At 34.1% G+C, this 22,516-nt stretch overlaps 1 protein-coding gene across 1 annotated transcript in view; it reads right to left on the reverse strand.

Moving 5' to 3' along the window:
- The window catches only part of LOC106458759 (UPF0047 protein YjbQ-like), a 24,524-nt gene extending 9,767 nt beyond the window's left edge, over positions 1–14,757 (reverse strand). Inside the window, exons 1-5 of the mRNA XM_013918308.2 lie at positions 14,601–14,757; positions 11,638–11,672; positions 4,511–4,530; positions 2,614–2,653; positions 1,115–1,156 (exon numbers count right to left, since the gene is read on the reverse strand). Coding sequence (XP_013773762.1) covers positions 1,115–1,156; positions 2,614–2,653; positions 4,511–4,530; positions 11,638–11,672; positions 14,601–14,757 — 294 coding nt within the window. The remainder of the gene's footprint in view (positions 1–1,114; positions 1,157–2,613; positions 2,654–4,510; positions 4,531–11,637; positions 11,673–14,600) is intronic.
- Between the last annotated feature and the right edge of the window lie 7,759 nt (positions 14,758–22,516).

Genomic DNA, 22,516 nt, shown 5'->3' on the forward strand with positions numbered 1-22,516 from the left:
GACTGTAGTCTTTTTTTTCCCCCAAAACTTTGTCTTCAAAATAAGGGTTCGTCTTATATTCCGAAAAATACGGTATTTTAAGCATTAGGCCTAATACATAAATGCAAGGTAAGGCTTAGCTGAAACACTACTAGGTAAATTTTATTTTGCTTTTGGCTACAACTTCTGAAATAAACTATTTTGCTGTTATATCACCAAAATTATCAAAAAATAGTATATATAAAAAAACAAACCTTTTTAACAAATCAAGAGGAATATTGAGCATTACTAAAAAAAGGAGCATGAAAGAGTTCTTGACAGAGTGACAAAGGGAATAAGCCTTTTATAGTTAGTGATTAACAACCAATCTTGAATTAGAAACAAAAGAATAAGTTTATCAAGAAATAAGCTTTGGAGCATGACCAAAAGAACAAGTTTAATAAAGTAATTTATCAAGAAATAATCTTTGGAGCATGACCAAAAGAACAAGTTCAAGATCTTGCTGAAGTACGTTTACTTGGAAATACTCTTTCAACTAAGAGGATAAGAATAAATTCAATACTGTGGCAGATCTTGGTCTACAAGCAAACATTTCTTAAACCATGTTGAATTTCTAGAAAACTGTGCTGCAGTAGTACAAGAAACAAAACTGCAGTAACTGTTATGTAGTAATGCAGATCATTATTTAAAAAAAAATTTAAAGCTTTGGAATAAATCTGATTTTAAGAATGATATGAAGGAAAATTGTACAGGAACAGTAAGAATATTCTGAATTAGAATACTTTAACAAATATGCAGCTTGAGAAATCTATGTTGGCTCTTGTAATGTCAATGAAAGCCCACCTTTTTGTACACATGTATATACTCATTATAAAAAAAGCATGCAACAAAAGTGTTTTCTAGTAATTCATATCAACAATGACAGGAGTAATTGAAGTCAAACATGTGCACACATATATATATCTATATCACCCATCACTTCATAAAAATGCATTTTTAACTGCCTAAACATGATGATAATGACTCATATGAGTGTAAGCTCTACAAATATTAGCCTAATAAAAAACTGTGGTGTCTCAAATCACAACTATGGCAAAATTTATCTTGAACACTTGTACGTAATCTTGTAACTTACCATGTCATCAGGACCTTCACAAGAATGACGAAAAGGTGTACTCTGTGAAAATCAATAATTTTTTTTAATTATCATCTTACAAAGAGTGTATAACACATGTTAGCATTTTAAATCCCTCATATATCATCAAGGAGAAAAAACTTGATATACACAAAGAATGAAAATTAAATTTGCAGTTACCACCAACATTATAAAAAGCTAACTCAAGCAAAAGATATACGACACATGCTATATGTACAATATAACTTTTTCACGTTATAAAACATTTTCTACAACTGAAAAAAAAGTCAGAAAAACAATCTTCACTAACTTAAATAATTTGTTATTTAATATTTAATACTTGGTGTGAATTATAAATGAAAATAAAATATTCAAATTATCTAACTTAATAACTTTTAATAGTTTGACATCTCTTTTCATAATATCTAACACAAAATCGACATGTTGTATACAAAACTTTTAAAGCCAATTGCAAGTTCTTAATCATAAAACATAGGGTATTTCACAATTTTATATGTTAGGAATTCAAAAAAATTAAATTTTTATTGTAAAGTTCCACAGTCTTTTTCTAACACAAATTTAGAGTACATCACATTTAAAAGCATTAATAAATCAAACACATCTGTGAGAAGCACTCTATATCTGAAGTTAACCTTTAAAATTGAAACCCTTCATTCATAGAAAACTGAAGAACTAATACCTACACTCTTTCAAAGGTTTTCAAATATGTTATGCAACATGCATATAAATAACTACACAATAAATAGACAGACAGATGTAAGTGGAGATGAAAAGTACAATAAGTGTGTAAAATTATGCCAAGAAGTAAAAGTTGATGTCTGAACATTTTTTATTTCTATCAAATAATTACAATCTTTGTGAACTTTTGGCATTGTGGATTTTACAAAAAAACAACACATGTTTGTAGAAATACTAAAAAGTTTCTTTGTTGGTTGACACAAAATATATATACTGTACAATAACACGACATTTCTGAAAAAAACATTACACACAAACAGCCTACATACTGAATAATGTTTTCTGTATTATAATCTATCTCTGTTTTTTTTTAACTTAAGAAGTGTAATTACATTGTCCTATACAGTCTTAAACAATATGTAAGAGTGACTATCATATTCAAATAATAAAGTTTTACTGCTTTCAACACAAATTTTTTTTATTGTGTATGTTTTCACCATAGGCCTAAAAGTTTTTGTTAATGAGTATCTTGTGCTTGAAATGAGACTAAGGCCAAAATATTGCAAGTACACATACTTTATGTGTTGACATCAGTAAAATTGCTTCATTTATTCTTCTGTTTTGTTATTTAATATTACATGGTACTAAGTATGTTTGGTAGAAAAACAACAAAACAATTGTAATCTTACTTCTGGTACCAACTGGGTTAGAAACATCTCAACATCTTGCCTGTGACAAAGAAACAAAAAATACTTTCACTACTTGAAAAAGTCATAACAACAAAACAATTGTAATCTTACTTCTGGTACCAACTGGGTTAGAAACATCTCAACATCTTGCCTGTGACAAAGAAAAAAAAATACTTTCACTACTGGAAAAAGTCATAACAACAAAACAAAATTCTTTCAAAACACAAAATGTACTTTACTATTTAATAACTAATATTTCAAAAGTATAATTACAGTAGCTCATATCATTCCAAACAGAAATGAAAAGACAGTGCTCTTAATGTATTTTTCTTACAAATTGGCATTAAATTTTACATAATATACCAGATGTTTAAAATAATGCATGTAATTCATTACAGGTTACAAAACATAAATCAAAATGAAGGACATTAATTTCAAGTCCAAACATATAGAAGAACTTTAGTCATTAATGTATGTAACACTTTTTCACTACGAACTCCATTCAAAACAGATATTAAATAATACGTCTCTAATTAAGATTTTAAGTTCTTAAATGATGCTTCACTCAGAAAACTCTATTTTCATAGCACATAAGAAAACAGAACAGCACTTAGTAAATATAAAACTAACAAACATCTACTAATACTTAATATCTTTATTTAAGAATTTTTAGCCATGGGGGCATTATAATGTGACGGTCAATCCCACCAATCGTTGGTAAAAGAGTAGCCCAAGAGTTGGCAGTGGGTGGTGATGACTAGCTGCCTTCCCTCTAGTCTTACACTGCTAAATTAGGGACGGCTAGCGCAGATAGCCCTCGTGTAGCTTTGCACGAAATTCAAAAAAAAAAGGGTTAAGGCTTCTAACCTATTGCCCTTAAACTAGTGATATTTACTTACAGTAAATACATTTATCGGCCAATTGAACTATATGTATATTTTTAAAATGTAAATAACACAGCTAGTGTCAAGCATGATTATCAAACGAGGTTGAAATTTTGGTCTTTAGTTGGAACATCTTACAATATCATATATAATTTTCTTACATGTAATTCATATGATGACTTTAAAGACAGGTTTAATATCATGACACTTCATACAGGAAAGAAACCTTTGAGTACAGATGGGGGCGAGCATGTTTGGTGTGATGGGGATTCGAACCCGCGACCCTCAGATTGCGAGTCGAGAGCTCTAACCACCTGGCCATGCCGGGCCCAGCCTCAATGCACTAATAAAGTTATTATTCACAATTTGAGTTTCACATTCTAATTTTATACATTAATTTTTTTAAACTAACATATCTGTAATTATTCAGCCAACATGATCTACAAAACAATGCCACACAATACTAGAAAATGTTTTACATATATTCTACTTAAATATTGTAAGCATTATTTTAATATTTAAAGCAGACAATTATATAATTAAAAAAATTAAACACTTGTTCTTGAACCTATCTACAAAAAAATTTTTAATTCTTCCCTGCCGAAGACTGAGAGCTGAAAATGTTTCCTTTTTTTAATGTTTTTTTGTTATTATGTATTCATTTTTAACATATACCTATATCTCACCTTTTTAGGGTTAATTCTTGCCATTGTGTCAAATTAAGCTTTCCAAACAAAACTATATAATTCTTAAATACCTTTTATGTATGAATCATTCACACACATAAATCATTTTCATTTCATAGTGTCTAATATTTTTTTTTCTTTTATTTTATGGCTTTTCCTTTTTTTATGATGAAAATGGCTCTTAATTACTGCAAATCAAATGAGGTTCATCTATTGTTACTCTGTAGAACTGTAATCAATATACTATGAACTTAATGTATTTCTGGAAAAGATCAACCAGTAAGTGTCTGATTCAATTCCTGGAAAATGCATTACAATTCAGAACGTAACTAAATAAGTTAATACTGAGGAAAACATTCAAGTTTGAATAAAACAAACTAATTGAACAACACAATGTAATAAAAATTATTAATGTTATAGATTAGTGTAACTGCTTACCGAACATCTGGATCCCAGTTCTGCAATAAAACAATAATATTTTATTACCAACGTTTTGGATTATGAAATTAAAGAGAACTGTCAATAACAGGCTTTGAAAAGAAACTTGTTTATAAGGAAATTACCAGCATGATATATAATTTCTCCAGGGTAAATACTTGCTCTAAACAACCTTAACAAAATCCATGTTAGGCCATGAACAGTCAAATTTAGTCAAGCATTTCAGTTATGTACAAAGTTAACTATGTGAGATAAGGAATATAGTTGCAATTTGGTTTTGTCAAAGGGTATCTTCCATTACAGTACAAGTATTTTACATCCACTGTAATAAACTACTCATAAATATATATTCATTCATAACAGGTCTGCAACTTTTTAGTTTCGTCAAAAAGTCTTTGAAGCACAGTAAGTTAACATTTTGCTATATTGAAAATGTATTTCCAATAATACTTACCTCCGCTCACACTACAGTTATTATTGAACTGCTACGATTTCTTCTCCTTTCACCTTCTAAGCATTGGTCTGCTTTTTTCTCACTTGCTCCAGTCTTCTATTCCTCACTTAATTGCTCTTGCTGATATCTGTCTCCTGACACTCCCCACCAATGTCAATGCACCCTTTATTTTGGTACTTTACATAAGCACCTCTTTCAGATAATATTGTCACTTTTTCTAGACTGACCCATTCCGCAGTCTCTAACGCTAGCTCTTAGTGGGGAGGAAGGGCGGAAGAGTGTGAAAGGAGGTAAGTATTATTGGAAATACATTTTCGATTTAAGAAATTGTTAACTTCCTAAACATACTTACCTCCTCTCACACAACAGCTAGAATTCCACATTGATAAGGTGGCAGGGCTGATGAGAGCATTATCCATACAGAATGTGCCTGCATAAATTGTGGTCATGCTAATAGAAAATTAGCACCCTAGTGGGGGAACCACACTACATCCAGAACAGGTATGCTCTTCACCTGGATCCTAAATCATGCACTGCGAGTAGAAGTTGACATGATCCATCATCACCATTGGCCAGGCCCCAACCAGGTAGCCGAGGTTCCACTGCTTGGGGTTGGAATTATAGGACCATGGCCCCTAAATCACAAGTTGATGGCTTCAGCATTTGGACCACAAGAGATATATTTGTGAGTGGATCCCAACCTGTTGCTGTAGAGTGATGCCTTCTGAGCCACCGGAATCATGATGAGAAGGTGAGCAACACCAAAGTGGACAAACCCTCTCCTCAGCATGAAGAAGTCCAAAAGGCAACACCCAAAACTCAGAATGACGGGATCCTGTATGCCATACTCAACCTGAGGAAACAGAACTCATCTGGTCTGGAATTATGAACACTTGTCCTCACTCCTCAACTCTGTGGGCAAGGAAAAGTCCACTTGCCCCCAGAATTATAGCAAAGACATGAAACAACAGATGCTCAAACACAGACCCAGGATGGAACCACTCTGCACTCAGAATTATGATGAGACAATGGACCTTCTTCCATGAACAATTGTACTGAACCAATATTGATCAAAAAAGAAGGGCCACACTCAACCCAACTGGATAGTTGAGCATCAAATCTGAGCCGGTATTACAAATAGGCTTCTACATAGGCTGGTGCAGTTCCTACCAACATTTGAGAAAAAGACATCCAGGGTACTGGATGAAGGCCCCTAACTTCACCCTCTTCTCAAAGAGTGGAAGAAAGTCATTCAAACACCTTGGAGGAATAACCTCTGTCCAGCACCCCAGTGACTGGAAACTGGCAGCAGTAAGGATTCCCTAGCTCCACTTGTAGAAAATAGGGGGGGGGGGGTAATGTGCATTGGATAGTCCTGAGGAACAATACTCTGGAAACAGTGCAATAGGTGAACCAAATTGCCTACATTTTTAAAAGCAAATCAACTCTGAATTATTCAGTCCATTGATCATCATGATGGGCAGGATCCCCTAATACTTTACTCTTGATAGTCCATGAGTGGCAGTTCAACATAGTACCATAATACCACCCAGTCTGCCTCTAAGTGGTCTTACGGAACACCTAATTTCTACAGAGCCTGTTGTAACCTAGATAATGAATATTGTTAGTAGTTGCTAGTGCAGATCTGTTTTGATAAAAGCACACCTGACTGGTCAACACTTGAACTGTCAACACTATGAAAAAGAGGTAAGGGACCCTGGAAAGAAAATAAGAGACGACATTAGTGATGAAAATACTCATCCCTCTGTATATTCTAGTGGATAGCTACAGGGGGTGGTCAAAAACCCTCAGAGGAAGATATGGTCAGATCATGCAAATAATGTGATATTAAAGTATTGGGGAGGTTCACATAACAACCCACACAATGTCCTCCAGCAGGCAATTCAACCAGGCCACTAAGGACAGAGAAATTTGAAGAATCTGAAAAAATGTGACTCACAGAAGTCTCCTCACCTCCAAAGAGAGCCCAGAATAAGCAATATTGATCAATTTTCATACCCACCCAGTCAAGATAACTGGGGATACATTCCAGGAAACTGAAGGGTCACAATGAATAAAAAAGCCATTGTCTAGCATCTCAAAGCTTTAGTGCATGCAATATAACATTTCAAGGTCCTCACTTAACATAACACTTGATCAGGATCCAATTGGTCATAGAGATGAAAAATAGCAGTAAGATGAATCAGTGAAAATAATTTATCCCATTCTCTGGCTGCCAGTGTCTTAGGTAAGATGGACTTGTCTGGGTATAGATGGATGTAGGTAGAATGACAAAGCATCCTGTGCATGTGCAATGCACACAACTCTGACCGGTAACATCTGCAGGCCAGCAGCAACACAAAATAAACCTTAATGGAAAGGTGATATATGATAAATGAAGTTAAGGGCTCAAACAGATGTCAAGAAAGAGCATGTAATGCCACCTTTATATCCCAGTTAGGTAACTGAAATGGTCTTTTGGGACAAAGGACCTCAAGCAACTTGAATAGACCAGAGAGCACTAGGGACTCAAAGAATTTCTGTCTCTAAGTATCACAAGGTAGCTGAAAAGGCTGCCTTATATAGAAATATTGTGGAAGATGCGGAATCCTTGTCAAAGAGACAGGTCAAAAACTGAGCTATGGTTGGCATGTCTGGACGAAATGGGTTCAACCTCCACATAATACACCGTTGTCAATATGTGTATCATTGCCATTGATAAATGTCTATCACGGGATAATGCAGAGTCTGAGACAGGCACATTGCAACCTTAGAAGTTAAACCTCAACATTGTGCAAAGGACCACATATCATCCATGCATGAAGCTTGAGCCTCGGGATGGATGAATGTAAAATGTCAGATTGTGGCTGTCTTGACAGAGACGGCCAAAGAGGAAATGAAAGAGATGAGCATTCCTGAAGGTAATACAGAAGTGGAAACCAGGATTGAGCTGGCCAATCTGGTGCTATCAACAGAATGTGACCAGGGGTTGAATGAATCATTGCAAGGGCTCTGTAAAACAGACAAATCGGTGGGTAGTCATATAGGTGCAAACCAGTCCAGTCTTGAAGGAATGCATCTATTGCCAAGGCTGAGAGTGAGGTACCAGAGACCAAAATGCTGGTAGTTGAGTGTTCCAATGAGTGGCAAACACATTGATCATCGATGTCTTGAACCAAGAACAAATCCAATGGAAAAACCCCTTGATGAAGCATCCATTCTGTCGGGAGAATCCAGTAGAGATGAGTCAATTGATCTGCCACCAAATTCATCACCCCCAGAACATAGCCATCTAGTAGGATGATATGATGGTAGTGAGCCAAATATAGAAGATCCAAGGTCGAAAACAAAGAGACCTGGACCGAATGCCCTCTGGATGGGAAATGTAGGCATGATGCACACTCCAACAATTCTATGGTGGTATATGACTTTGTCCCTCAATAATTCCAGACCTTGAGACACCACCCTTTGAACAGCAAGAAGTTCTAAAACAATATGGAGGGAAGCCATATTGTCCATCCATAGGCCCTGGAATTCCCGACCTTTGAGATATGCACCCCATCCATGAAGTGAGACATCTGTGAAAAGATGGATTTCTGAAGAAGTTTGCAGCAGAGGAATACTGATTGCAGTATTGTTCCAATCTAATCACTACTCAAGATCTAAGATGTGGATCCTGAATAAGGAAACTAGGGAATCCAGTGGATCACAGTTCATGATCCATTGATTGCACAGAGACCATTAAAGGGATCTGCAGTTCACACCTCCCAAAGGAATGAGGGAATCGAGTGATGCTCACATTCCCAAAAGATAAGAGAACCATGAGACAAGGAGATGTAAGAATCAGACTTCCTGTTCCATAGCAAGGAGCCAGATGGGAGTTGGCTGAACACAACTAAGATACATGTTGAAAAAGTGGATAACATACTGTGTTGGGGCGAGAAGAAATCTCTTGGCTCTGATACAGAGTGAGAAATGACACCGTCGTGAACTTTGGAGGGTCTAGGAATTGATTTGGACGAGAAAAATCAATGACTGGATGCCAATCTCCCATCTTCTTGGGTACATCAAACAGACAGGGATAAAACCCAGAAGAACTGGAATGACTCTCATCACTGCCCCTTAGACTAACAAATCTCTGATAGCAATGGAATGAAGTTCTGAAATCCGAGGATCTGCAGTAGGCAGAAACACAACAGGCTGGGGGAATAATGGTGGTGGAGATGTGAAGTGAATGACTAATCCTGAATCTGTGGTAAAGATTTTCCTCACATCCAGAAACTCTCAGAGCCAAGCCCCCCTACAGACCATGATTGCAATACGGTAGTCATTGCTACCACTGGTAGAATTTAGACCAAGTGGAGGAATCTCGTGGATATGGGTGAAATCTATTCTAGGTACCCATGGACCAAGGGGCTGATGTTGGGACACTCGAATAGAGGTGGAACTATGACTCCCTGTAGAAACCAAGAAAAGTCACAAAGCAACAACAACAGGGAAGAATGCAGACAGGCGACATCAACCCTCAAATCCAAAGACTCCGGAATCCCGCAAAAATCAAGGTTTGGAGAAAAGGGGCTCACATTACTCATGGAGGGTGGTAGCAGGGAGACAAACGTCCTCCAACAACTCATCTCTATCAAACAAATCCCAACAACATACCAGCTGAGAGACTAGGAAACATGCAGAAGCTGACAATCGAACCAATGTATATGCTAATAATGGTTCCAACTCATCATCAAAGTGATGTGACAATTGCAGAGATGCTTCCTAAAAAAAAAGTGTAGGGATGATAAATATCTCAGCACCTTAGTTAGGGTCATAGGAATCCAAGACAATTGTGATCCATTCAGGCTGAACACAGACTCTGTTCTAAAACCCCAGGTTTCCAGGAGCAGATCTATTCTCTGAGAGTCTAAATATGCTTCCACCTGGCAGTGGTAGGTAAAGCATGTTGTTCTGACAAATGTGGCGGACAAGGCATAGCTGTCCTTTCACATAACTGAACAGTAAATCTCCCTGCACGAACCACAATATCAGGGGATGGAGAAAGAACTAAATACTCACCCTCAGACTTTTCTACCATCAAGGAAGGCATAGACTCAAAAGCAACTGTGGAAGGATTCAAAACATCACACAATCAATGCACAAATCTAAGAAAAGGAGCCAGAGGTGGCTGATTCAAATTGGCCTCCTGAGAAGCTGACAGAGTAAAGGAAGGAGCTGAAAAAAAGCAAATCAAAATTTTCTCCCGAATGTCCAGGATCGCCCACAAGTGCAGCCTCAGAGCCCCGGTAGAAACACCAATGATCTAAATGTATCTCTCCATCTCACTACAGATAACGTCACGGACAGCCTCAACCGATTCATGAGGAATGCTAAATATCAGAGATTGGATAGGAGAGACTTGATATACCTCTGTGCCAGATAAATGAATCCAGGAATGCATGCTGTAAATTGGCTTACCAAACAATTTTTTTTTTTTAGTTTTACCAAAAACAAATAGGTAACACGAGGAACACTCAAAGTAGTTCCATTGATGGTATGATAGAGAAACCCATTAGTGAATGCTTTGTCCAGAAAAAGTGACAATATTATCTGAAGGAGGTGCTTATGTACAATACCAAGATAGAGGGTGCATAGGTGGAGACGGTCACGAGACAGGTATCACCAAAGGCTATTAAGTGGAGAATAAAAAACTAGAACAAGCAAGAAAAAATCAGACCAATGCTTAGATGGGCAAAGGCAAAGAAACCCTATCACTTGAGTAATGTCTGTAGTGTGAGTGGAGGTAAATATGTTTTGGAATTCACTATTTAAAAAATAATAGGATAAATTTCCATCTCAAGCATCTTTCTAGCAGGATAAGATGCTGTGACTTTTTTCATTACATAATAACTCAAAATTCACAAAACACTTTTTTAAGCATAGTATGTATGTGGGAAATTTAAAATATAGACTACAAATGAAATTGATACCTCACTCTGTGAATAATTATCACAACATGTAAACTGTGATACACATCATGCCAGACACTCTGTAAAACATGCATGAAGAAAATGCTTAGTGCTTGCACTGAAAGTACTGGCAGATCATAAAGCATAAACTTGAAGAATCAGAAAAGTATACAAATATGATACATGTAGTACATATAATAATTTATGCTGCTTAGAAAAAAAGAATGCTCTTTGACTTTACTGATATGTGTATCTTCTGATGCCCAGGTAGAAAAATCAAATTTTCATTCTGTAATACTTGTAAGAATGCACATTAACTGAAAAATCTTTTGTTCACTTTCTAAAAATAAAGATAACTTTTAAGATGCACATGTTACAGTGTTTACATGATATTTTTGCTGGGCTGATGTATTGTTTATAGATAACCATGAAAGTTGCACATGTATTTTAAACTGCTATTATTAAATAAAATATACTAACAATTAAGTAGTTATAAATTAAAAATAATTATGAATAAAAAACAAACTTTAATACTTTAGGCTGATTTTTTCCATCTACTTTCTATGATAATCTTAGTTCTATTTACTTCATTAATTTTTATCCTTTTAAGCCTATTATACAATGATGTACACACTTGTTTCAGTTAACCATGACTTAGTAGTGTACAGGAGTTGATTAGTGTGTTTTATATAAGCAAAAACTATATGTTCACTTACCTCATTTAGAGCAAGGCTAGCAGAAGTATGCATTACTGAAAAGTAAATGATGTACTGTGATGACATTACAAATATTGAGTATATTCAAACACTAAACAAAGACAGTTCAAAATACCTATAAAATAACTTGCATATCATTCAAATCTTTCAAGTTAGAAATTGCATTAGGATTACAAGTAAATGTAATTTCTTCATAAATACAATTTTAATAATTTCAAATAATTAAAAAAACATTTTAAGACAAACATTTAAATTACCATAAGGACAAATAAAACTATTCTTATAATAACCTAACAAGATTTATTGTGCAAAAACTGACTTAGCAAGTAAAGGGATTATAAAAACTCTTGCAGTTCAAATGGGGAAAAAAAAGAAATGAGTATATGTAGTATCAGCAGCTGTGGAGAGTAAAAATAACATGAAGAGACTTGTCAGTAAACCATAAATAAAATAAAATATGAATTTAAGCCAATAAAAATTTAATTTATAAGAAACATATCAGAAGAATGCTCTAGAATAAACATAAATGTAACAGAAATTTAAAAAAGGAAGGTGTTTGCATACTGCCCCATAAATAAGATTAAATGCCTTTGCAACTTCACTAAAGTAACCACAAGATGGTATACTATTCAAGGCTTTTAACTTATTAGATACAAAGGAAATGTAACCTTAAAATTAGATTATGAGGCTTTACTGTAACATTTCCAGTACATAGTCACAGATTATTATAATTCTAATTTTATAATAATTCCCCCAAGAATAAATAAGTGAGTAAAAACTGAATAACATCTCAAGATAATAAAAAAAAACATACGATAAAAATTATCTACCTGAATTTGTATAAATATTACACTATCTGTATCTAAGAGTAATATTATTATACACATAATGCATGGAGGTCAACAGCAAACACTGTGTTTAGTTTGTAAAAGTATCGTTCCATAATATATTACCTGTGTATACAATTAGTATGGTAATCTGTTATAGGCTGATTAACAACCACTTCATGTTACATCATATCAAAAGCTAGTAAGTTTTAAGCTGTCAATTGTCACTGACAAGGACTATTAAGAATTTTTATTAATAATGCATAATCTGTTGGTACATACTAATTTTATTACTTGAGTAAAATGGATATTTTTGGTATTACATGGCATATATATATATATGCCATGTAATACCAAAAATATCCATCAAATTAGCCAATCCGTTTATGAGAAAATATCTAAAAGTCATTGAATACGGTACTGTTTTGATTGTCTGTTATTCCTATTCAAAGTAGTGAACTTACTCTTGTAAATGCTCAATGATACTGCTGAAATGCATAGGAATAAAATGTATGAAACACATCATGCACTGTAAAAATATTTACAAAAATTAGTACTTTTTCATTAAAACACACAAATGCTTCTAATAAAAAATTAAATTTATAATATAAATCTTCAAGTTGATTTAAAATTTACTATATAATATACTGAGTATATTATATTTTGTAGAGTCTTATAAATTTTTTCCCAAACAAAATCTGTGTTACAGAAGGGTATTTTTACTCTAACAAAATGGTCTAATTTTTGTATGGGAAAAAAAAGGATTAAAAATCAAGAACCATTTTGCACTCCATAGTACAATTTTTAACAGTAAACAATGGAAACTGCTGATACACTGGTAATACATAACAATCATTTCTAAAATAACTCCATGGATATCTTTAACTTTAAAAGCTAAATTATACTAACTGTTTCACATGTTAATACTATTACTAAACATTAAAAATCTACATTTTTTTTTCCTATAAATTCCTCAAGTTTGTCATTATCAAATTTATAGTAATACATTTCATATTCCTTTTAATTACACTTATAATATGCTACACCATCCTACATTCCACAAATAGTAAGCAAAATTCTCTAATAATCAGTTAGATTGAAATTTAAAACATATCCAAATGCAAAATGTAAGGGTTATGGTGAAGGCCCCAACTTTCCATGTTAATTTTATTTACAGATAAGTATAAGGCTTGAACTGCCCATGTTATTTTTGACTTGTAATATATGAATAAAGAGTAAGTAGCTTTAAATGATAAATGGCATTACAAGTTTAAAAACTAAGTATTAGGTCAAGTAAAAAAAGCATGTTTAGCTTGTGGAGTTTTTGAAAAAGAAAGGAGAAGGTACTTTTATTTTAAATGACTTCTTTTAAGGAAAGTTTGCACCCCTTTTTATTCATGATTGTTGCTTGTTTTCAAAGGATCCATGTCAAACAGAAGTTTTCTTTGTTTCATTTTTTCATCGAAACAATACATAATTATTTATGACAAATAAAGGAATGGGGCAAAATAAATCAACAATGTTCATCTCATTTTTTCTTCAGAAGTTTTCTTTGTTTCTTTGTATGATCAAAAAACGATAATTCTAAAATAGAAAAAAAATCGCCAAAAAACGTGGGGGAGGCAGCTGCAAAAAAAAGAAGTGAGCAGGGACACTAAACATGTATTTTTTTTCTATTTGGCCTTAAATAATTTATTCATAAACATATGGATTATACACATTACAAATAGCATGCATTATGTTGTGTGGTGGTTGTACTTCATCTACAATTTTTTTATAAATATTTCTGTCATTATAAATTGAAAAATTCAAAAAACAAAATTCTGTTATAAAATTTCAATTTTAAAAACATTTATCTTCACATGTTTTATATTGCTATTACTATTGGTAGTATTACTAATTTACTTAACTTCTAAGAATAAGATAGCTACACAGGTAAAACTAAAAGATTAGCACCGAGAGTTTGGGTCTTAGCATAACCAAGGTAAGACTTTTCAGATTAATTCAGTACTTCTGCTATACTACTACATATATTGGTATCACCACTATCAATAATAATGCTGTATAAAAATTAATTTGGAATTTGGGTAAATACAGCTACATTGCAAATTGCACTTGCAGATAGTTAAAGCCTACTTTGAACATGAAAAAGTCCAACGTCGAACCTAAAAAGTTCTGGGATTTCCTTTAAAATTTCATCGGTTATCAAATGACATCCTCGTTGAACAGGTCGAAGATTAATTTTCTTTTGAATCCAGGATGAACCCTGCTTTACTCCCGTAGCAGACGCCATGATATTACATTGCATTACCTGCCCTCTGAATCTTTGAATCAATATTTATCTTTTAATAATAAATATGAGTATAATTCATTATTGTATTTCTACTCTGAAAGGTTACTTCACTTTTTATTAATCTAATAAATATATATTTAAGAAAACTAAATTGTTGAAAGTAACTAACTGGAAGAAAATTCCCCCCCGGTATTCAGATAATTCCTTTCAGAAACATTATTTTTACATGAAATTACATCAGTACAATGACTAGCTAAATATGTCTTCTAATAAGTAGATGGTATTATATAGTCATGTTAATAAATATACTCCGTATCTAGAAAAGTGTTTGAGCCCTCTTTTAGGTCTCAAGTAAAGTGCACGGTACTTCGTATGCATGTTGTAGACGAGTGTTTGGGTGAAGGGAAGAAACAGTCTTTCCAGCAATATATTTTTGTAAACTCTATTTTTATTGCTGTAATTTGCACGTTAGCTAGAGGGCGCACGATGTTAGAATGCCTAAAAAATCCTAAGCTGACGTCAAATGTTTCTCATAAAAATGAAGATAAGTTATAAAGACGAGACGTTGTGAAGTGTGTAGCTTTGTTTAAACACAAAGAATTGAATCAATCAGTGTTTTCGAGAAGTATTTACATATATTTTTCTTATCACATTTATTGAAATACTTTAGACAAGTAGGTTGGTTTTATGTTAATACTAGCATTGTTATAGAGGTTTGAACACAATTTGTAATTTAGGTCTTCAACAATTTACGGCAGTGTACAAATATGTTTCTTGGAACTCTCGACCGGCCCGGCATGGCCAGGTGGTTAGAGCGCTCCACTCGCAATCTGCGGGTTCGAATCCTCGTCACACCAAACATGCTCGCCCTTTCAGCCGTGGGGACGTTATAATGTGATGGTCAATCCCACTATTCGTTAGTAAAAGAGTAGCCCAAGAGTTGGCGGTGGGTGGTGCTGACTAGATGCCTTCCCTCTAGTCTTACACTGCTAAATTCAAAACAAGCAAGAAGAACTCTTGACAGATGTCACGCCCACTTGTTGCACAATGAGTTGCGATTTGTCAGCCAATTATACTTAATTGAGGTAGATGGTTATAACCAATAGAAAGAGAACATTTTAAAATACGATTTCCCAATAGTGAAAAAACAAATAATTGCATACAAATTGCTGTGTTACAAATGTTCATTGTGGTTCTCCTTTCGTAAACAGTGAGTTTGTGAGTGTATATTTTTTACCATGTATATTAGTGTAAATTAGTTATCAGAATAGTTGACCACTTATGATCACAGGTAAAGGGTTGATGTGATGTAATTGGCTAGAACTGGATAGATATTGAATGTCAACTTATTCACTTGATAGAGACACTTTAATTTTTCGCTGTTTTCTTTAAATTTCATTTCTAGCAAATACCACTCAAATTTTATTAAGTATGCCCATTCTTTTATAACTTTGTTTATATCCTGTTTCATATTTTATAATGGGACTAATGGTAAGGGGAGAATAGCTCTGTTGTCAGTTCTTACTATATGAATTTATAAGTATATGTTTAGTATCTACATCGTGAACAGCACCTTATGCGACACATAACCATTCTAAATTTAGAACTGCTGACAAGAGGAAGGAGAACCTATCGATTACGTGACTACTTTTATCAAAACAGCAGGTCCAACTGTCATAGTTATAAAAACTGGAAGTACGGGACATGATCAATGGGTTATTTGGTTTGAGCCTCAGACTTTCAAGCCAACGATCTGACTGGCATACTAACCTCTAGGCCATGTCCAATCAGTCTAAGAGTCTAAATACTGCGAATAATCTCATGGATTATGAGGTATGTAACTAATTTTGATATTTTTTATTTCTTGTAAGATTTTTAGGAGCAGCTCTTACTAATTTTTTTTTTATAAAGAAGCAGATGATATATACCAATATCTCTCTCTTTCTCGTGATTTTTAATTGTGGCTACTTTTTTTTGGCCATTTATACACAACAGAGGATCAAGCAAGATAAAGTAGTATTTCCAATTAACTGTAAAAACTTGTTACCCAATCTTCAAATATTTTATTATTATTACTCTTTCCACATGCAGGCAACACCTAATCTGGAAAAGCACAACTTTTTTATTGAGGAAAATAGAATAATTAGGACTTTTCTCATATAGAAACACATACACTAATTGAAATAGCTAACGGTTGTTAAAATATTCACAGTCTTGTTTGAATATTTCATCACATTATTAAATACTTAACAACTTTTGAAAACAGCTCATTTTGTCCGGAAGTAAACATGAATGAAAAATATAAATAATAAACAAATATTTATTTCATTTTTAGTTGAAACTAACAGGGAAACTACTAACGTTGGTATATTATGTTGAGTAGAAAAACTTGTTTTTCATTGAGAGTGGGCATTGCTAACCCCTTGATCAGGATGACACGAGGGGTGTCCAAAACGTTCGTGGCCGAACCTAAAAAGAAAAAAGACACCGATTCAACTGTGATCTTTTTTTCATAATATCCTCCTGAGTCTATACACTTGCACCAGCGGTGCTTTAAGTATTATATGCCCTTCTGAAAGAACTCTTCTCCTTGGTCCTCAATGCATTATTGGATGGTATGTACGAGATCATCATCATTCAGAAATCTTCGACATTTGAGAAAGATTTTAAGGTTAGGGAAGAGAAAAAAGTCACTTGAAGCTAAATCCGGTGAGTAAGGGAGTTACTGATTAATTCGAAGCCAACATCATGGATAGCGTTCAAAGCAATACGCAATCTATTAGCTGGAGCATTATCGTGATGGAAGGACACACCTTTTTTGAGCAATCCTCTTCTCATTTCTTTGATTTCTTGACGAAACTTGTTGATTAAGGACGTAATTTAATCTAATATAATGGTCTGACCCATTTTCATATAATCAACTAGTAAAATGTCCTTGGCATCCCCCAAAAACATTGATGACATGATCTTCCCAGCAGAGAGTTGTCACTTGAACTTTTTTTGGAGTGGTGAACTTGGGTGTTTCCATTATAAACTTTGCTTTTTTTGTTTCTGGGTTGAAGTTGTGAACCCACATTTCATCCATAGTTATGAATCTATTGAAATCTTTAAAACAAGTGTTGGCTTTCAACAACTCAGATTCATTTATGCTCAGATTGACACTATTTTTGGAACCCATCTGGCATTAATCTTACTCATGCTTATACTGTCGCTTAGAATACTTCCTTTGCTAACTTCATAATAGTAATTATTCTATCATATATAACCAAATTATAAATTGTATCTACAATTTATGTTGTGGTCAATGTCGAGTTCTGACCTGACCTCAGATTATCTCCACATGATTGTCTATCGCGCTTGAACTCAGCACACCACTTTTGCACTATTTAATATGCCGAAGCACCCTCTCCTAATATTGCTTCCATGTCCTGGTGGATTTCTGGCGGTGTTATTTTCATTTTAACAAAATATTAGATCTCGACACGAAGTTCGATCTTCTTCGAAAAGTTTAACACTGCTCACTGCTTTCTTTCAAGAATCCGCAACACATAAAATAAGCAGTTAAGTTGTATGTTACGTGTTGTTTAAACATAAATATTTATCATACATTCTAATTTGTTTTTGTTTTAGATCGATCCACGAACTTTTCTGACAACCCTCGTATAGTCGTATAGTCTTTAGGGTGATCCACATGTAACTTTCCTAGAGCAAGACCATCAATATTTGAGAATTTTATTAATAACTCCTCGCAAATAATGTTATTTTTGAAGGATAACTGACTAACAAACTTAAACACGATCTCGTGATTTTAACACTTTTATATATGATAACATTTAGGTTTAGTTAATAAATAAAGCTCGTGTTCTTAAAAAAATATCCTAACACAAATCCTAAAGCAGTCTAATTCGATTCACTGAAATATTTTATGAATTACACCATAAATCATAAAACTTCCTTATAATTGTACTAATAATCCTTTTCAAACACATATATTTCGTTCGATCAAATGTATCTTATCATTCGTTTTTAGCGCGTTCAAAATTTAGATATTTCTTGCATGTTGTGCTATATAAGTGATATTGATTCTCTAGTAATTAATATGTGACTAAGTTTAATCTCAACTTCACAATGTTGATGAAGTTTGAAACTTATCTCTGACCTAGATAATACATTCACATATCAATATAGATTTTTAGTAGTGAAATGACGCCATACCTTTTATTTTACTGTGTATTAGAATCATTCCAGGACATTAGCTTTCACTTCTTCACTTTGGCTGGTGAGAAAATATCTTGATTCATTTGTTTTGAAAAAACTGTTCATCAAACTCTGTCACCTTCATTAGCCAGTAATCGATGAGTCTAGCAGTTTATTACATTTATTAGAGAAACAAATAATTTGTATTTTAGCAGTAATATACAAGAAAATTTTAAAGATGGCATCAAGTATGTATAGGAACTTTTTATCAAATTTGTATAATGTGCAAATGTCCAATGGTTAACACACCTAATTGTGTTTACAAGTTATGAAACTCACTTACATTTCTCTTTTCCATATGTCTTTGTGTTATAATTTAATTAAAGTAGCTTTTACATGTGTCCCTATTGTCGCCGGCCCGTCATGGCTAGGTGGTTAAGGCGCTCGACTCGCAATCTGAAGGTCGCAGGTTCGAATCCCCGTCCCACCAAACATACTCGCCCTTTCAGTCGTGGGGGCGATATAAATTGACGGTTAATCCCACAATTCGTTGGTAAAAGAGTAGGCCAAGAGTTAGCAGTGGGTGGTGATGACTAGTTGCCTTCCTTCTAGTCTTTCACTGCTAAATTAGGGATGGCTAGCGCAAATAAGCTTCGCGCAGCTTTGCGCGAAATTCAAAACAAACCAAACCCTATTGTCGCTTCAATGCCGGAAAATAGCGATATTGGTGGAAATGGGCAACACTGCTGCCAAAACACAATGCCTGTACAATCAAACATTCGCCATTAGCCAAGTATCCATGTTGAAGATTATCCCATAGTTGTACACCAAGTTTCTGAGGATTGGATCTATTCAGCATTATGGTTGCAAGCAGACTCATCTCCATATTCGCCAAGAAATTGCTGTTGCAGTACAGGAGGCATAACAAGATCCATCTGATGCGTGTATTGTATAAATTTGACACGTCTAGAAAGGTGAACTGATGGAATTTCGAAATCTACAGCACAAAAAAGTCATGCCCCGTGAAGGAAAGCAACAGGAAGTTGACAAAATCAATATACACTATGGAAGGCTTTGGTCATAACATATATGATTTTCAAGACAACCGAACAAAATTTCGAAAAGGAGCATAATTATATTCTACCTGTTTGCTATCTATCCTCCTCCCTTCACCCAGAGAGGACACAGATAGAGGGCCAAAGTGATATAAACTTTTAGTCATTGCCATATATAACCTTTACCTAAGTAAAAGGATTGCTACGTCTTTACGACCTTTTGATATTTAGTCAACAAGAATGTCATAACTACGTGTAACAACATTTAGAACAATTACTTGAATAAAGATAAGTTCTATACTAATTAGGTGAAATTAGCAGCTATTTAAACTACGGCATTTGTATATATTTTTAGGCCCTCCAGTGGTACAGCAGTATGTCCGCAGACTTATACTGCTATAAACCAGCAGAGCATAGATATCCCTTTGCATAACTTTGTGCTTAACAACAAACAACAACATATTTTTAGCATTTCCCACAAGCAGATGTGAACACTGGGCTAGCGAGTTATTTAGCAACTGAGCTAGATGGTTGATATTGTTTAGTTGTTTGTTGTTAAGCACAAAGCCACACAATGGGCTATCTGTGCAGTGCCCACTGTGGATATCCAAGCTCGGTGTTTAATGTTATAAGGTCTCAGACTTACTGCTGAGCCACTGGAGGGCAGGAGTTAACCTATTACCAATTTTAACAACTTATACTACTATAGACACGGGGCCAAGTCGGTATAATCTTCTACAGGATAACCAATGTAGTATGTAAGGTAACCATTACCTGAACAAGAGGATCAGTGTATGTTTATAATATTTTTATATTTAATTTACTGGAAAGACGCTAACTATGTATAGAACTACCGCGTGTGAATTCAAAAGATTTAGTTGAATGTATCTGAATAAAAATACATTCTAGACTAGCTATGAAATAGTTCGATGTAATATTATCACAGGCCTATTTGTCCTTCAAAAAATACTATATTCTCGCTAACATGCTACTCAGATAGTAATATTGTTAAAGCATACAGCAGCTATAATATAATTACTGTATCACCCACATTACCTAGTTACAAGCAGCTTTATAAACATGCATTTTGTTTGAAAGTAAGAATTCATAGATTTCTGTCAGAATAAATTCCATAGAAATAAAAATGAAAAATATGAATTCCATAGAATCAGAGTTTATCACAGATTTCAAAACAAGTTGTATAATAATGATATTCTGAGCTATAAGTTACTACTCATGGTAATTTTAAGTTGTGATGATTATACCAGTGCTTAAAGTGAGGGAATAGAGGTAGCGGGGTGGTTTGTAAAAATTTTGAAGCTGATTACTATAGTTCTTGTTTTTCATGTGCATTTTTATCTATTATTATAAAAGTAATTAAAATCTAAACATTAGAAATGTGTTAGGTTAGATTAAGTAAGATAATGAATAATAATAATAATTCTTTACTAGGTATACTCGCGAGAAGCTCGTGCGGTACACAATTCGATACGGTAAAGTGAGCTGCACGTCCGCCAAGTGATTTACAACTTATTTGGCAGGATCATTAGCTAGATATGGTTCAAAGGGCAATAAAACAATAAAGCTAAGTATATACAAATGTATTCTGTTACGAGTTATTGTATGAAACTCTGATGGTTACGAATTCGGTCACACCAATTGAGCCCGTAGCGAGAGGGTTCATTCCCTCCATCAGTGTACTACTTTGTCTCATTCCTGCCTAGCTCTTACACGACATTTTAAGAAAAAAATCCCCCCCCCCCCCAACATTTGTCACCGTAAATATTTATTGCATCGTCTGTTGAACCATTCCCTTCTGAGAAGCTTACATACTACTAAAAGGTAGCGAGATGGTTTTGGGCCCTGGATTGGATGTAAATAATGTTTTGTTCAGTAGCCTATACGATCATCTTAGTCTAAGTATTATTTGGTACTTTTTGTCATATGGTTATGTGGATTCTATCTTGATAGAGTGATCAGGAGTTCAAGTTATAAAACCGGGTCACACTGAGATTTTCAGATGTTAAAACTGGGACCGCACTTTTTTTTTTTTAGAGAAAATTATAAACAGTTATTCAAACAGCAAGTATCATCAAGTGAAAAGATATTTATAATTACGTTATTGCTGCTTCAGAAACTTCTCTGATGAGCAAATTTATTTGAGCAGCTTCCTAGTAATTGTCATTCATTGAGTTACTTGAAATAAATACTTCACATCTTGCAAATCGAAAATCACTATAATAAGCATTGCCGTTTGTTTACTCTTTATGGTTGTTTATAGCAGGGATAAAATTCTGCCGGTATTGAGTACCCGAACTTATTTTTTAAGGTGGTACTAGTACCGGGATTTATTTGAGCTGCTTTTTTGGATGAGCTTGAGTTCCATTGTTTCATCAGAAAGTATTTATTCACTGACATTCAAATTGTCGTTTTTTTTGTTAACACTTATTTTTTTTTTTTTCAAAAGTAGGCACACTTTATCTAGCTGATACCTCTACTTTTTTAGA

Source organism: Limulus polyphemus, unplaced genomic scaffold (genome assembly GCF_000517525.1).
Source record: "Limulus polyphemus unplaced genomic scaffold, Limulus_polyphemus-2.1.2 Scaffold510, whole genome shotgun sequence".
In the NCBI taxonomy this organism is placed as follows: domain Eukaryota; kingdom Metazoa; phylum Arthropoda; class Merostomata; order Xiphosura; family Limulidae; genus Limulus; species Limulus polyphemus.